General features: G+C 41.7%; 1 protein-coding gene and 1 long non-coding RNA gene across 4 annotated transcripts in view; one reads left to right on the top strand and one right to left on the bottom strand.

Annotated features, from left to right (window-relative positions):
* Positions 1-3,141, bottom strand: part of LOC306805021 — a 101,720-nt gene extending 98,579 nt beyond the window's left edge. The window contains exon 1 of the long non-coding RNA XR_013775089.1: positions 2,651-3,141. This is a non-coding gene — a long non-coding RNA (uncharacterized lncRNA). The remainder of the gene's footprint in view (positions 1-2,650) is intronic.
* The window catches only part of PAX2 (paired box 2), an 84,671-nt gene extending 80,788 nt beyond the window's left edge, over positions 1-3,883 (top strand). For 2 of the 3 annotated variants that reach the window (XM_079313163.1, XM_079313165.1), the window contains 2 exons: positions 992-1,078; positions 2,999-3,883. In XM_079313163.1, the coding sequence (XP_079169289.1) occupies positions 992-1,078; positions 2,999-3,075 (164 nt within the window). In that variant the 3' untranslated portion in view covers positions 3,076-3,883. The remainder of the gene's footprint in view (positions 1-991; positions 1,079-2,998) is intronic. The other variant, XM_079313164.1, reaches the window with a different exon arrangement.
* Positions 3,884-16,842: the final 12,959 nt, after the last annotated feature.

Raw genomic sequence — 16,842 nt, 5'->3', positions numbered from 1 at the left:
TCCATACTAGAATGATACATGTTTAAGTTTGGGGAGATTTGTTTATTTTGAATACAGCACCGTACCCCTTCAGTTACCAGTTCAAATACCCTGCACAGCCCTCTAAGAAACAGAGAGACTGAGCTCCTTCTGCACAATAAAAAACTGAATGTTTTAGAAGACTCTGTGCCATTCAGATCTTGGTTCAGAGTCTTACTAGATCACAAAGCTTGGAACTATTTTGGTTTGGGCCCATTTTCCTAATGTGAAAAGGGGAGCTCAAGCACAACTTGTCTTTCAGATTCAGCACAGTACCTAAAGTGCTAATCATTAAAAAAATATTTTCCAGAGCTAAAATGAAGCAAGTTTTCTCTGTAACTTGCTAACTGAGCATAAAACAGAGGTTAATCATGTATGAATCACTTTTCTAATACCATCATCCAGGGTAAGAAAGAAAGTGATTATGTATTTTCCATTTTGTTTTGTATTTAAGGACAGTCAACTCAGAACATTTCCAAAAATGAATTATACTCTTCTCCACAAATATGCCATCATGCTCAGTACCTTAATAAAAAAAAACTTAGAATACATATTGCCATCAACAGCAGAACTAGTTCCAAACAGTTTCTTGTGAACTTGTTCCATCAACTTTCCATGCCTACTGTCTCAACACTACTGGAGAACCTTCAATTAAGTGCATAAAAGCTTCCATATGGGGAAAAAAATTAAACAAAAAATCTCCACTTCAATAATTTATTGTATTATTGAAGTTGAATTGATTCCTTGATTGTGAAGAAGTTCAGTTTTGTGATGCTTAATGGTATGGGCAAGCAACTTTGCACTGAACAGGCACTGCAGAGACTTGAAGGGAAGAATTTCAGCCAGACAAGGAAGCCACATACACCAGTTTTCGTGCTGGCAAACCGATTCAGCATGAACACTGGTCAGATGGAATAGCAGATGTAAATCCTTACTCCAAACTGTGTTTCACACCGTCCTTGGTTTGTTGCAGGGAGCGAGTTCTCAGGGAACCCCTACAGCCACCCTCAGTACACGACCTACAACGAGGCCTGGCGGTTCAGCAACCCTGCGCTACTAAGTGAGTACTCTTTCCCACAGCACGCCCCCAGCCTCGCGCTCCTTCTGTTTGTCTCTTTGTTTTCTTTTCTTTGTTTTTTCGTTTGTTTCTGAAGAGGGTTTTCAAGTATTTGGGCAGGTGAGAGGTCTTTTTCCTCACTCTCCAGTCCAGTTTGATATGGGTGTATACCTCATGCATGTTTTGTATCAGTTCTGTAGCTGATACCTCTTTCATGAGACAGAATTCCAGTTCAGTTCTGGCTTCTCCATGAATTGCACAATTTATTCCAGTTTATATCAAACATTAAATTAAGTTCTGCTACTCTTAAGCCACAACCATCATACTTTCAAGGCCTGGTTAAAAATTCAGATAAGCATTCACTTCTCTCCCAGGCTAAATCCAGAGTCAATTCCTGGGAGATCTTTAAATCCTATAGAATTTCTTCCTACTGGGCCAGTTGGACTAATGTCTAGAGTGGGAGACAGGCTGCATCACAAGATTTATAATAGCCTCTCTACCGAGTTCTCTTGCAGGGATATATATCCATCTCCAGTCACTGATATGGTCAGAAGCTGTCAGGGCTTTTCTCAGAGAGGAAAAAACTCCTACGAGACTTTAACTTCTAATACAACATTTCTTTGCAAGGGAATAGGAGGAGATTTATTATATGTAAAATAAATCCGTTGTGATTATTACCTATATATTTACTGATGTTTAACAACTGGATAATAGATGCACATTTTATTCCAGTGCTGTTAAACTTCAGTAAATGTGACCTTAATAATCAATCACTATTTAACACACATTCGATAACCATCTAAAGAGCTTTCATGCCAAATGTGACCCAAATCCCAAGTAGTAAAACACTGTAATTTTGTTTCATTTCTCCCCTCCTGGTTTTAAAGTGACCCATTATCCTTTGTCAGGTACACTCAGAACATCTGGCCCTGACACTTTCTTTGTGGCTACGGATCAGGTGTGGCATATTTGTGCTGCAATGTTTGTTGTGGTTTTGCCGCAGGCATTAGCCAAGCCCCATGCAGCCACTCATTCATTCCCCCACCAGGAGGATCAGGGAGAGAATCGGAAAGATAAAAACTAGAAAATTCCTCGGCTGAGATAAAGACAGTTTAATCGGGAAAGCAAAAGCCACACACACAAGCAAAGCAAAGCAGGGAATTAATTCACTCATTCCCGTGGGCAGGCAGGTGTTCAGCCATCTCCAGGAGAGCAGAGCCCCATCACACATAATGGTTACTTGGGAAGATAAACAGTGTCACTCCAGACATCTGCCCTTTCTCTTTCCTTCCCCCATTCACACAGTGACCATGATGTTTTCTGGTCTGGAATATCCCTTTGGCCGTTCAGGTCATCTGTCCTGGCTGTGTCTCCTCCCAGACTCCTCCCTGGCATGGCAGTGTGAGAAGCAAAAAACGCTTGGCTCTGTGTAAGCCCTGCTCAGCAATAACAACAAAACCTCTGCATTATCAACCCTGGGCTCAGCACAAATGCAAAACACAGCCCCTTACCAGCCACAGTGAAGAAAACTAACTCTACCCTAGCCAAAACCATCACAAATGCTCATGGGCTTACTTATTGACTGTCAGAGGATGCAAAAGGATCACCTTCCTGTAGAGGGGCGTCCTATCCAGAGGCCACAGTAGCATCTATCGACTGAGGCGTGGCCCTCAATTGGCTTCCACCGATAGCTTTTCCCTAATCCCATTAGGAGCTCGGTCTTCAGGTCCTTCTTTTGGTTCTTTTGCTTTTCTTTCTTTCTTTCTACCTTTCTTTTTGTTTTCAGTTGTCCGTTATTTCTTTTCTTAGTTTGATTGTTTCTGTTTTTTGTTTTGTTTTGGTTTTTTTGTTTTTATTTTTGTTTTGTTTTGTTTACTGTTTGTCCTTTCAACCAGTCCATTCTTCTCCTGTGTTAACTTTCAGGTTCCCCTTATTATTATAGTGCCACATCCCGGGGCTCCGCACCTCCCACTGCTGCCGCTGCCTATGACCGCCACTAGTTACCATGGAAACCACATGAAACTGCAGGGCGACAGCTTAGGCCTCCACATTGTACCTGTCTGATCACCTCCCTCCACCCCTGCCAAGGGTGAAGAGACCTCCTCCATTCCTCCCCACAGTCCAGTTCCTTCCTCTTCGCCAGCAAGGCGCCGGACCAAGCGCTCACCACATGAGACTGAGGCCCCGGTTCCCCTGCCCTCCGCCCCGGCCTGCCCCACGCCCGGATCAGCCTGCGGCCGAGCGGCCTCCCCTGCAGGAGCCCTCACCACCCCAGACAGCTCTGCCGTGCAAACCCTCCTGCCTTCCAGGACTCCAGGGGGCTGGGAAGCAATGCAGCTGGCGGCCATTGCCTTACAGGACCCCTTCTGGGAGCGGTGAGGGCCAGGGAAATGGGGAGAGTGCCGCTCGTGAAACACTGTTCCCCAAAGATATGCTCTTCTGTGGTGGACTCTTGAGTGCGTGTAACCTGTGATGCTCACCCTGTTTCCCAGGACAGAGGGAACGGTCTGGCTAGAGCAGAGATGGCAGCATAGAGACCTGGCAATGAAGAAAGGACCAAGTAAAGATCTGCGCCCCATGAGGGGTTCTCTGTGCACCTCATCCCCACTTTCCAGCACGGATTCCCCCAGAGCTGGCTGCACCTCACGGGTGGTGACTTTGCAGGCCAGAGTTGGGAGGACCCTCACACATACACCCACAATTTCTGTGACACACAATCAGCTCAGACAGGAGGATGGAGCAACACTTACAAACAAACCGACGAAATGAAGAAATATATAAATAGATATATAAATATAACTGTGTTTTTATGCTTTGTCATGAAGGTCTGTAAAAAGGAACAAAAAAAATTCCCCAATTTTCTAAAAAACCCAAGCAAACAAAACCAACAAAAAAACCAAAATAATAATTAAAAAACCCTACAAAAATAAAACACCAAGTCCCATCTCTCCCCACCACCTGAATGGCAGACGAGTTCCTCTGACGTTTGATGCTCCTCTTTCACTCTAGGGTTTTGTTTCCTTTCTGTTTTGCACTACAATGGGATGATGGTATTGGAGAGGATTGGATGCCAGCTCCACCCGGTCGCCTCCTCCTCCCCCTCCTTTCCCAAATCCTGTCTCTGGGGAGCAGTGTGGACAAGTCACATCTGACAAAGTTACCAAATACATCAGTCGACAAAAAAAAAAAAAAAAAAAAAAAAAAGCACTCTGAGGCAACAAAAGTTTTCCATGTCACTGGTTGGCAAACAAAGAAAACAAGCCCAGCTGTGCTCTCACTGCGCCGTGTGGTGGAAAGTGTGGGGCTTCATGTGGGCCCATCTGATTGCCCTCTGGACAGCTGAGACTGAGATGGACAAATTCAGGATTGGCTGGGATAATTGCTTGGTTCCCTAGCCCTTAGCCTTCAGTCCTTTTACCTTAAACTCTGTACCTGTGACGACTTCAGTTCACCCACATCCCAACTTTTGCAATTTTAGATATGCCCAACGCCCATTCTCCAGATCTCCACTGCTGGTGACAACCACCTCATTATCTGTGCCCAACACCTAATTTCCTAACCATTATAGCCCTGCTGTATGGGCCCCCCTTTGATTCCCCACCCATCTGCTCATACACCTACTAATTTATAAGGTCCCCATTCAAATCCATATGCTTGTATCCTGCCAGTCAGACCCAATATACAGCCCCATCTTTTCATCTTCAATCCTGTATTGTGCACCCTAATATTTACCCCTTATCCCAAATGCTCGCCTGATGATTCTCTAGGGATTCTCTGCTCATTTTGGTTCCCAAGTGACGGACAAACACTGTTCTACAAAAGGCTAACTGTCAATAGAAATGCTGATTACTCCTGTATTGTCAGCAAACTCATAAACTGTTCCTTGCACTGACACTTCCTCAAAATTACTCAAAGAAAACATGAAGGCAGCTATAGCCTGTCCCCAGGGCACCAAGTCTGCCAAAGTAGATCCTTGTTGTTTTAGAGAGGTTTCAGATAAAACTCATGGCCTATCGTCCATGGGCAAAGACAGGATTGAGAATAAAACCCCTGAAGGCCATAAAAGTGAACAGTGGAGCAATCTGTACAGCCAACGTCATGTATAAAATCCAAAGTTCCAAGCCTCTGAGGAGATGTGGTAGTGGACTTGGTGTTCTGTCTCCAAGTTTAACTTGTATGTATGAAATCTACCATCAGTAAACATCTGTGTTGATCCCAAAGGCCCCTTTCACCTAACTTTTTTAGCCTTTGCATGGCTTTAGCTGATTATAGGTCTGTGTCTTCTTTTATGGGGTGCCCAAATTATAAGGGTATTTGGGGGGACATTTACATAGAAGATATAGAGCTAAAATCTGTTCCTGTACAGAATAAAATCAAAGGTTACTCCTGATCTATTAAAAGTGTCATTCTGCACATCTTACATCTGAGTAACCTGCTGCAGAGTTGTTACGCTGTCACCAAGACCAGAATTTGGCCTGTTGTCTGATCTTACTCTATGAGAAGAAAATTCTGTTCAATTTCTAAAAATATGATTCCACCACTCCTTCTGTTTCCCTTCACAGACACCAGACAGATGTTGAGCCCTGTTAGAATGGTCTCTCTTTTCATCTCTCAGTACAACCTCTGCTCTACTTGTGCACCACCCAGATTCACTCAGCAGGTAGTCAGTGCAGAGGCAAGAAATCCCAGGACAAGCAGAGAGAAGCTCCTGAGGAAGCTAGAGAAAAGGAGACTGTCACACCTCACACTTGGCCACCTGCAGCCCAGGGCCCAGGTCAAGAGAAGCCAGAAGCTCAGAAATGCTTATTTTTCTAATGGTGTTTCACTAAACTTGAGGACATGAGCTAGAGTCTGAAAGCAGGATTTAGTTGTCTCACTCATGGCTGGCTTGATTTGACCCTCGGAGGGCCAAATCTATTGTTGGTTTAGCTCCACTGGTAAAAGAGGATTTCCACTAGGCATTGGATTTGTCTGGAAAGTTCATAAGTACAGCATGTAGTTTGACCAGGAAATTTCAAAGGAAAGCAGAATTACACAAAGGACTGGGCAGTCTAATCCTCTTCCACCACCATCTGTAGACCCTCATGCGAATGTACTGAATTACATTTGCCAAAGAGTTTCTTGTGTTGGTTGTTTTGATTTACAGTCGGTGGATGCATTGTAAAGCAGTATTATAGCCCAAGTCTAGTAGCTGACATGGGGATTTATGTGGTGATATTATGCAGAAGAAAACCATCAATATTCATCTAGATTCCATTAGACTGGACTATGCAGGAAACGCAAAAATTCTACCAATTATTTAATATTATGTTATTTGCAAAAAACAATTGCTGCTTTGTAGGAAGATAATGTGTGTAATGTGAAGGCAATTCCTCTTGTATATAAGTTCATCTCCATCTTCATCATGGTAGTTATTAAAACAGCCTCGTCTCATCCTGTAGATAAGGAACACGCTGTGTGTACTGTGCAAGTCTCGTTGTGCTCACTGAAAACAAAACAATGTGTTCAATAAAGCACAGCACAAATCCAGAACCTGAGGGAACAGCCAAACCTTGTAAGGACCCTTTCCCCAACAGGCCAACAGCTGCTTTTTTATAGGTGGGGGGGGGGGTGGGGTTAATTATTTTCCTTTAAAAAATGTTACAGGAAAAAATGAAAAAGGATTGGAGGAAGAAATAATTATGCAAAATCCAGTGAAGTCTATAACACAAACCACTCCTCCGTTCTGCTGCTTCCTACCTTTTCACATTTCTTTCTCACACCCTCCTTTCATACAATTTTCTATCCCTCTCTTTTATTATTTCTCACTCCCAAGGCACTTTTCTATCCAGGGAGGGAAGAGCATTACTGTTACAAGAGCGGGTATCTGGGACTCAAACCCCCTAGCACTCCTTGCAGCTCTAGAAAACCTTTGTCAAGTCCAATTTCCCCACACACCTCAATTCCAACACTCAGTAAAATGGGAATAACAACAGTTTCTAGTTCACAGGGGGATTGCTCAGCTGAATTAATTAGCACCGGCTCAGTGCTTTGAGATTCTGGATAGAAAATTCTATCAAAATGTTAAGCATTATTGTGAATAATAATTAATGTTTCCATGACATTTCTCTCTTTTCCTTTTCCTCACAAATCATTGGGTTTTTTTATTCTTCTTCCTTAGCTGCCCCTTCAGTTCTTTTTTCTCAGGTCATTCTTAGTTCTGTTGCTACGTTTGCTTTATCTAATGGACCAAGCAGAAATGTTCTGAGACTGGGTCTCCTGTCTCTACTAAATCATGGCGGAAGAATCTCATGAAATCTCAAATGCTGTGCTTGGCTGGAAACAACAGGGACCATGGCATTCAAAACTGGGCAGTACCTTTGAGTCCTGCTCTCTGAAGCTCTCACATCCTTTTGGCCCAATGGGATGTGGGGAGGATTGCATGAGATGGATGCAGTAAAGCTGACACTTGTGGCCTGTAAATCTGTTGGGGAGGGTTGGTGGCAATGAGCCCTGCTCTGGAAACAGGAGGAAGTTTGCATGCTTTCTGACCCATCAGTAGCAATGAATCAAACTCAGAGTAAGACTTCGAATTAATCACAACATAAATATGAGGATGTTAAACAAGAAAAGGAAAACAAAATGTCCTGCACCTCTTTCTTCTCTTGAGTATAAAATTATATACGCTTATTAATATTTTCCTAAAGGAATTCTTGTTTTGCTGAACTGTTGGAAAAACTCCACCCCTTTATTCCCAAGGAAAAGCACCCCTCTGGAAAAAGAAATAAGAATCATAGCTGAGCTGCCCTCTTTGGCACTGACAGTGAGGGCTTCTGAGGGATCCACAAATAGCACAGTGTGCTCCTGGGTTGAGCCCAGGATGGTGGCAGACTTGCAAAGCAGGGAGGAGGGACCAAACTGACAATTACAGAACTGATAACAAATGTAAGCGTAGAGCAGCTCTGTTGATGATCTCCAGGCTAAGCTCGACACGAGACTGGGGAGGGAGGGGGCCAGTGCCAGGTGCAGGGTCACATCCATTCTTGGCTTCTGCAGCCCCTCTTGGCTTTTCCTCATCACTTCAGTTCTGTTTGACTCTTTTCTTTTCTCTTTTTGTGCACATGAGAAATAAAAGCAACATTTTTTTTCTATGTCATTTTTGTGCTTCTGGCTTGTTTCTCTTTCCCTCTCCTTCTCTCTCTCTTCACTCACTGCCCTAACACTTCACTGTCCAGTAGATTCCCCTTGAGGTCTCTGGGATGTTGCATTTGCTGCACCTGGCACCCTTTGGGCAAGGTGTAACCAACATTATGATTGTTAACAACCACCACACTGTGTGATGGACGATGGACGGCACTGCACATGCTTCTGCACCCCACAGTACAATCCAGCCTCTGAGCCCCCAGCAGCCACCACACACTCCTGTGCATTGCCAGCAGGACTCCCTCTTCTATTGATCTCACTCCATTGATTCCCAATGATCCATAACACATCAGGTACCCCCAGGTAGTTCAGAAAATCAAAATGCTGTTGGGTAGCCACAACATCAGAAACATGCGGGGTAGACAGTTTCCTCATAGCCTCAGCTGGGAGACTCTGTCCAGGTCAACTGGGGAGCAAAACCCAGTATAAAGTCATAAATAACCTGTTCTCCAAGCTATTCATCGTCCACCTAACAAACAGTTGGGCATTATATTCAGGTATGCTATACACAAATCAAATACTGAGGTATTTAGTCAATTTCTCCTCAGTTAAGTATCAGTTCTCCAGGAAGTCCTATGCAGTTTAAAGTCATGGACTAAAAATGTAGCAAAAAATCAGACCAGGCCAAACCAATTTTGCTCCTACAGTTCTTAATCATATTATAAAATATTTTCACAACACCTCATGGAAGCCAGTGTCCCCCATTTTCTGACAGTCTATGTGTATCTTAAGGAAAGTCTGCCCGTAAGTGCTATCATGAAATCAAATACCTTTGCTTACTCAGAGAGTTAAAGCATATCCTTTTATTTTCTATTTTTCCCTTGCAGTATTAATAGCATAGGCTGAAAATCCCCCTACAGGACATTTTCCATAAGTGAAAGTAAACTTGTTGAAATCCAAACAGACTGTAGAAGCAATTAAGTTTTTGCAACACTGCAGCAAAACTGCCTAACAACTCTCCTAAAGCTGGAGGTCTCAATTTCCAGGATTTGCTGCCTCCAAGGCAGACAGGCCTGGGGAGTAGGGATGTGAAGTAGGGATAGGCTTGCATTCAAAATTGGAATAAAACTGGATTCCCCAATTCTTTCTCTACAAAAGTTTAGGCGATAAGAATCAAACAACTAATTGATAGATGAATCCTAGATGTTAAATTGACTGGAATCAAAGGAAATTATTAATGTACATTCACTGTCAGAGGTGAAAGAAAGGCTAGGAATCACCAGATAGATGTGTCAGACAAATACAAAATGGATTTTCAAAATTCATCCTGGTAAAATAATCTTACAAGAATGATTTAGAAACTAGCATGATTATCTCATTTGTATCACAAAATACAGCCCCGAGATCTTCACGCTGGCATTCCTGTGTAAGTCTCCATAACTGGCAGTACAACTACAGCAAAACCTTTGCAACTTTCAAGAACATATATATCTTGCAAAAATAAATACTTGCATGAAAGAGCTATTTCCACCATTCAAACTAATATTATGTTCCTTTAATAATCTTCCTGCATAATCAATGGGAGTTCTCAGTGTGAAAATGTTATGTGATAAAACTAAAAAGAGCACCACAGTCTGTCTCCTAATGAGGAAAATCATCTTGTGAGGGTTAATACAACACTAAGTAAAGAAATCCTCTTTATGATTCTGACAAGAAAAATAAAGAAAAGTTTGAACATTCTGAGATGATGACAACCTTCTTTAAATGCACTCTGTAATAAGTGTAGGCAGGAAAAGATAATACACATCTCAAGGTATTCATTTAGGTAGCAGATGAATTTACTGGACACACAATCAGTACTGAAAAACTGTAAGGACCTGGGGAGTGGCAAAAATGGAAGAACAGCAAACACAATATCAATGCTTTGAAGGAAAAATTTCATCCTGGAAACTACAATGTAGTAAATCTATACAATGATGTCTGTGTCCAAAGAAAAGTGCTCTAAAATATTAAGGGATGGATCCAGTCACTAAAAAAGAAGCAGTTAATGAAGATATGCCTAGTAAACAGTCCATATATAAATTTTTCTCTGCTTTAGAAAAAAAGCTGGGAATATCCTAAGGACAGTTAACTTAATGATTCAGGATCTGGCCACAGTGAAGTAAAGAATGTTTGCATTGCCAGCACCTCATACTTGAAAATCATGATCCAAGTACTAGCAAAAATCACAAGAATCATTAGAAATAATGTAATTTGCAAATAACACCATTTTGTATATATGTATATTTATATACATGTATATAAAATAAACACAAAATAACTTTTATTTAACTTCTAGTTTCAGTGTTGTCAAGACATCTACAGCTACATTATTAATGGTGCCTCTTCCTCTGTTAATTTACTTCTAGTGAAAAGGAAGCATCTCAGTGCATCACAGGGACCTTATGGCTTAGTGTTTTTGGAAGCAGCTCAAATGTCACAAGACCTGGAAAAGGCCCAGTAACTCCTGGCGAGGCTGACAGGGCTGGTCTGATACCAAAGCTTATCAGAGGCTTGGGTTTTTTCCTGTTTTCTCCTGCATGACATTTTGGTGGAAGATGCCATCCAAAGCTTATTTGATAATTTCACATTCAAAATTCCACCTGGAAATTCATTCTGTAGTTGCAGCTTGGAAAGGACTGTTTTTCACTAGTTCTTATCCATGTAGGAGGAGAACCCCTCTTGTCAACCTTGGCTGCTTCTGGCAAGCCCTATCTCCTGCCACACCCTTCTTTCAAGATCCCTTTCCATGCCTTGCCAGTTCTGCCCCAGGCATGTTGACCCCTGATATTGCCCACCATGAGGAAATCATGGATTCTCTATAAAATGCCTTCCTCCCTCTCTGCCTCCTACCCTCCCAGGTATAACCCCCACATGTTTCTTGTAGACACCGGGGAGAGCATCCAGCACCCCACATTCCATGCTCAGGTAATACTGGTCTCTCAACACTACTCCCTTTTCCCCACACAATCAAAGGACTTGCTCAATCTTTATGGTTTACATGGTCCTCCACAGTTCCCTTTAGTAAGGAACAGCAGGTTTCAGGAAGGAGGCAACATTCATCTTTGCTTTACATCCTAACTTTCTGCTGCCAGAGCTTGTAAGCAAATGCTGACCTGCTGAAATCCCTACCATCTGTGGCTTCTGACCTTTGAGAGAAAAGCTGTAAGGGACTGTTTTGAGGGGGGTTATTTGGTGTTGGGGTTTTTTTAAACTGAAAGAAAACAGATTTAGATTAGATTTTAGGAAGCAATTCTTGACTGTGAGGGCAGTGGTACATTAGAACAGGTTGCCCAGAGAAGTTGTGGAAGTCCCTCCCTGGAGGTGTTCAAGGCCGGGTCGGATGGGGTTCTCAGCAGACTGGTCTAAAGGCAGCCTCACCCATTGCAGGGGAGCTGGACTGAGACAGTATTTAAGGTTCCTTCCAATCCAAAACATTCTATGATTCTATAATGACTTTTAACCTGAGACTAATTTCAAATACATCTGTTGAAAACTCCCTAAAGGATGACAAACAAAACCTACAGAAAAAACTTAAATGGATTGAACAGGGTGAAACTTCACACAGGTAGAGAACCTCTCTGCACAGAAGAAATAAGCTTTTCTTTTTTTTTTCCCCCATGCCAGCATCCATGAGAGTCCTGTTTTAATCACAGAGCTGCATTTAGAACCTCCTTAATACACCAGCAATTGTTGGTAACACTGCCTAGATAATCAGGCAGCTTCCACATATATACTTCACAGACTCATCTATGAAAGTCAAATCACTATTACCAAGAAAATCAATCCAAAGCACCCTATTTTCATGCTGCTTTCTCTAACATCAAGACCAGCATTTTTAGTATAGTTTTTAGTATACACTTTTAAAATCACTAGTTTATTTTTAAGGAAAATGTTTTTAATATAACTGGGAAAGGTGAGCTTATGGACATAGATGCACTGTACATACAGCTATTCTTCTACTGCTTGTTTTTTGTTCTTACTCTTTGCTAAGTGAAAAAGATTGAAAATCTTCTCTCTGGATATGCTTCAAATCTCAGAACATGACATGAAATCCAGGAACTCCGATTTTATCCAGCAACATCTTGCTAACAGTTAGCTGTCTAACCCATCAGGAAAGTTTATAAATCCTATCCCCCTGTCAAAACTGAGTTGAAATAGGATAATAGCTTGCTAATTCTACCAGCTGAGCCAACCTTTTATCTCAAGTAGATATGGTCCACACTCATAAAGTTCCGGACAGACTCTGCACAGAATCATTCTCCTTAAAATGTCATGAATTGCCTGCTTGAACTTGAAAAGTCCCAGAGGAAAAAAGAGCAGTAAAAGAATTGAGCCAAAGCTACAAAGCTGGGTACCCAAAACTTAGTAAGTGCCAGAATGCAGGAAGACTGGACAGAACTCTGCAGGCAACATGCCAGAGGGAACAGCAGAGAAATTAAATTAACTTGCCATACTTTTTGCTCTCTGACTTGGTCAAGTCTATTGGTAACAGGGTAAGATTAGCACAAGAGGTTTGCACCATCATGAACAGAAACTCCTTGTACAGTCCCTACCATCCACCTTTGTCCAGCAACCCATTAACATCAAGCAAATATAATATGCTAGTAGGTTAAATTTACTAATAAATCAGGATGTGAGCATGTTATAACTACTTAGTATTCAGTTTGCTCTTTTATAAATGATTTGGTAGAGAATCAGGCCCTCCTCTCCCTCTCTAGCTGACTCTCATCTGATTCTAATTCAATTTCTCTGCCTATTGTTTATTTCACCGCTCCCCTGTGAAGTGTCAAATGCTGATGTTCCGTCAGCCCAGAACTGTCGTTTATATTTGTCATTCAGTCCTTGTTAAAAAATAAAACAGGACTGCGCCTGCCTTGGAGCGCTCTGCCTGGGAATTCCCTGTGGTAAAATTAGTCCATTTAGATGGAAAGTTTTGTGTCACTCCCCTGTCTAAATTGGCAGATCTGGCTCTTTTGCAAAAACCAATAAACTGTGAACCTTGATGCATCTGTCAATCAAACTCATCTTTCGTGAGCAAAGCCAGATGACAACAAAAGCTGGGCAGGCTCCTCCGATTGGTTCTTCTCATTTAGGCATATCAGGAGGCACCTGTCACTCCTCTGGCTCAGCATCCTGCTCAGAGGGACTCAATTCCCGGAGAGATGAAGCCTTATTGGGGGCTGGGTTGGGGCTGGGATGGGGAAGGAGAGAGGGGGAGTTCACCCTTCTCACTTTCAGTTCAATCTGCAGCTTGGCTCCTTCCTTATAGCACTGGTGGAAAGCAAGGAACTAGCATCACTTTTTGTTCTGGAAATGCTTTTTTCATATCTTAAGCAAGCTCTCTGATTTCTTAAACTGCAGGTTTTCTGGTGGCTAAAGGGATATAGAAGGAGCAGTAAATGTGACGTGCTATATCCCTGGGGCAATGGGAGCTAAGCCACAACACCACAGAGGAGAGACAGGACAAATTCCAAACCCCTCTCCAAAGCTGCTGTGCCACCATGCCTAGCTGGTCACTCACTGAGGAGAAGCAGAGGAGGTATTTCTACCTGTCTGCTAGGAAAGAAGGGGACTGCAAACTGTTTGCATGTCAAAGGAAGTATTTCATATAAAGGCATAAAATAGGGAATAAAATGGCAGCAAAAGTGAATAGCTCACACCATGAGACTTGACAGGAGCTGATGGCATTTAGGAGCTGATGATACTCTGGGAACAATCCCCAGAGAGAGCAGAACTTCATAGGACATCTCAACATGTCCAGTTTTCACTGTAAAATTCTGAACTCTGCTGTCTGCCAAAAAAAAAAAAAAAGGGGCCAAATTTTAAATAATATTATCTTTTGTTTTCCAAAAAGTGATTTTATTTTTTTTTTTATGTTCTCATTTGCACACTTGCTTTAGGTTGCCATTGAACCAATCAAGAAACTTTTTCTTCCACAGAGCTGTTGCTTGATGGTGGATTTATGTTGCCTCTTAGGCACTCATCACAAACCTCATCTTAGGTACTTATATTTTCTCTTTCTACTTTGTTTTGCTCATAACAGCTCTGCCTTCATATGTCATTTACACTCACAGGTATCACTGTTATTATCTTGGCAGTGCAGTAGCCAAACAGTTCTCTCAGAATACAGTTCATGACTTTTTCTCACAGTTACAAGTCTCATCCAAGTTTTGTGCTTTTGATCCAAGAAGGATATGTGATAAAAGATTGAAATCTCAAACTCCCTAAAACAGTTGTGAGTTCTTTCAGTTCTACCATCCAGTATCAATTACAGGCTCAAAAACAAAAGACAAAAACCTTAAAATCAAACTGCATAAAAAGGTCTTTAGGACATTAAGGCTCATGTCATTGCTCTTACTTACTGAGTGAAATTTGCCAAACTGGACATACAGATTTTCATGTGAGATGAATCAGGTAAAATATTGACTAGGTGATACTAGTTAGCTTTCATATACACATCTATTGGGCTACACAGATAAGGTCAAAATACAATCTGTACATGAGTGTCTGAGGTCTGGAACAAACTGCTAAAATACTGCTTTTAGCAGGCAGGTTAGAGGGTACTGAGTGAGTACAAAGGCTGCAGTCTTGGAAAAGAACACTACAAATTGTGACCATGAGCCATATTAATATCACCCACAGATACTGAGACAATGACTCTGTGCATTATGTACTGTACACAGTGAGACATCATTCCTGTCCTGACCAGCCTACCCGTCATTAGACAAAACTGAAAGTGACTCATTCAGTGCTGCTCACCTCATCATTGACAGCAAAGGAACAACACATAAATCTCACCAGCTCTGCCAGCTCTCTGGATCCTCCTGCTCTTTATGCAGGTATGGATAAAAGCAAAGGGAACCGGCATCAATTAGCCTAGCTATTTGTTTTTTAACAGATTCTTGAGAAAGTAAATGAAAGAAAAGATAACAAATCTTCAACACAGGTTTTCTACATGCTGCATCATTTTCTGGCAGGGGAATACATAGATATAATAGATAGAGTGTCTAAGCAAATGAACTGGAAAACACTGTGGAAAAAATGAAATTTATGGAAATGAAGTGATAACAGAGAGGTCACAGAAGCTCATCAATAGGCCAAAGAATGGCCATAAAGTTGTTAATTAATTGTTATGTTTTGGGAGACACTTGGCCGAGATTCCCAAAAGCAGCTCTCTAAAAAGTAACTCATATTCAAGGATCTAACCAAGCACCACAGGTTTCCCAGAATCACCAATAGCTCAGCCCTTTCCCTGTTCACGAGCATCTTTTCTTCTGGATCCATGCAGGAGTGGAATTCCTTCCATGGTTTATTCCCATCCCAGGACTCTGCTTTGAAGATTCACTGCCCAACAACTGTAAGAAACAGGCTAGTATTCTGAACTGCATAATCTTTTGTTATTTGGTTTCACGTTTGTCAAAATATTCCAGAGGCTCAGTCTCTGCAGTTGTGACCATCTCTTCTAAAGGGTCGAAATGTGAGCTAGGTATGTAATTATGTACAGCTCAGTATTTTTACTACAAGACTTTGAAAAGTGTTCAGACACTCACTTGTGCATTATTCACTGAGTTTTAGCTTCTTTTTTTTTTTTTTTTTGTTAAAGATCCCTGAAAACCCATCCATCTTTTTTGTCTCTATCTACTCAGACCTTAGCTTTAATTAATTTGTTTGTTTTTAACTTGCTCTTTGAAAATTCTGGGGTTTAGGCTGATTAGGAAAAAGCTCATCCTGTTCTTATGCCAACTAGATTACATATTCACCATTCAACTTCCTTTTAGGTTTTAGTATCAATCAGAACAAACTTGAATTTTACCCTGCGCTCCAACTATTTAATTGTGCTTCCCCTTCTGTCTGTATCAGCTGATCACCCTCACTAGATTTAGATATTACTGTCTGCAGCAGAAATTCTCTTGCAGCTTTGTGTTTGCACAGCAGGTACCACAGTGGGCTCCTGGACCCCTCCAGAAGTCTCAAAAGTCCACAAAATACCATTGTTGTGAAACACGCAGGTGATGCTGAATGTATCTTCTCCCTAGGGGTGAATTCTCTGAAATTACTGCCTTCCTGGAAATTCCTGGTCTGGGCCATAGTGCCAGATGTGAAATTTCCACCAAAAGAGGGGAGAGAGTGGAAACAAAACTAAAAGTAACTCAGAACAGTCTTCGATTCTGGGAAGTTGTCACACTCTTTACCAATATCTCCAATATTGTCAAGTGCACCTTTCTAATTTTGTCTTTGAGTATGGATTGCCTATTTTGACTCGTTATTGTCTATTTATTCATGTGTTTTACATATCCATTTGCATTTTGCTTGGATAATACAACAAACTGAAAAAAATAAATAACATTTTTATTTACACTGAGACTTGTTTGTGTTCCCAAGCTGAGCCTGAGCACAGACATCATCTGTTCCCCTCAGAAGAGAGGGAGACACCAGAACATTTGACACCAATGGTGAAGAGTCTGCAGGGAAAGGAAGATGTTTCCAAGGTCATATCACAGGGCTGGGTCTCATCATTTTTGTGTTCTATTCTAAGCTGGCTGGAAGCCTTTTTGGAGTCTTTCCTTCTAAGTGAGTCATACATTGGCAATGGTACTAGGGTT

This window comes from Erithacus rubecula (assembly GCF_903797595.1).
Source record: "Erithacus rubecula genome assembly, chromosome: 9".
NCBI lineage: Eukaryota > Metazoa > Chordata > Aves > Passeriformes > Muscicapidae > Erithacus > Erithacus rubecula.
The sequence above is the reverse complement of the archived record's forward strand: the minus strand, read 5'-3'. Positions and strand labels throughout refer to the sequence as shown.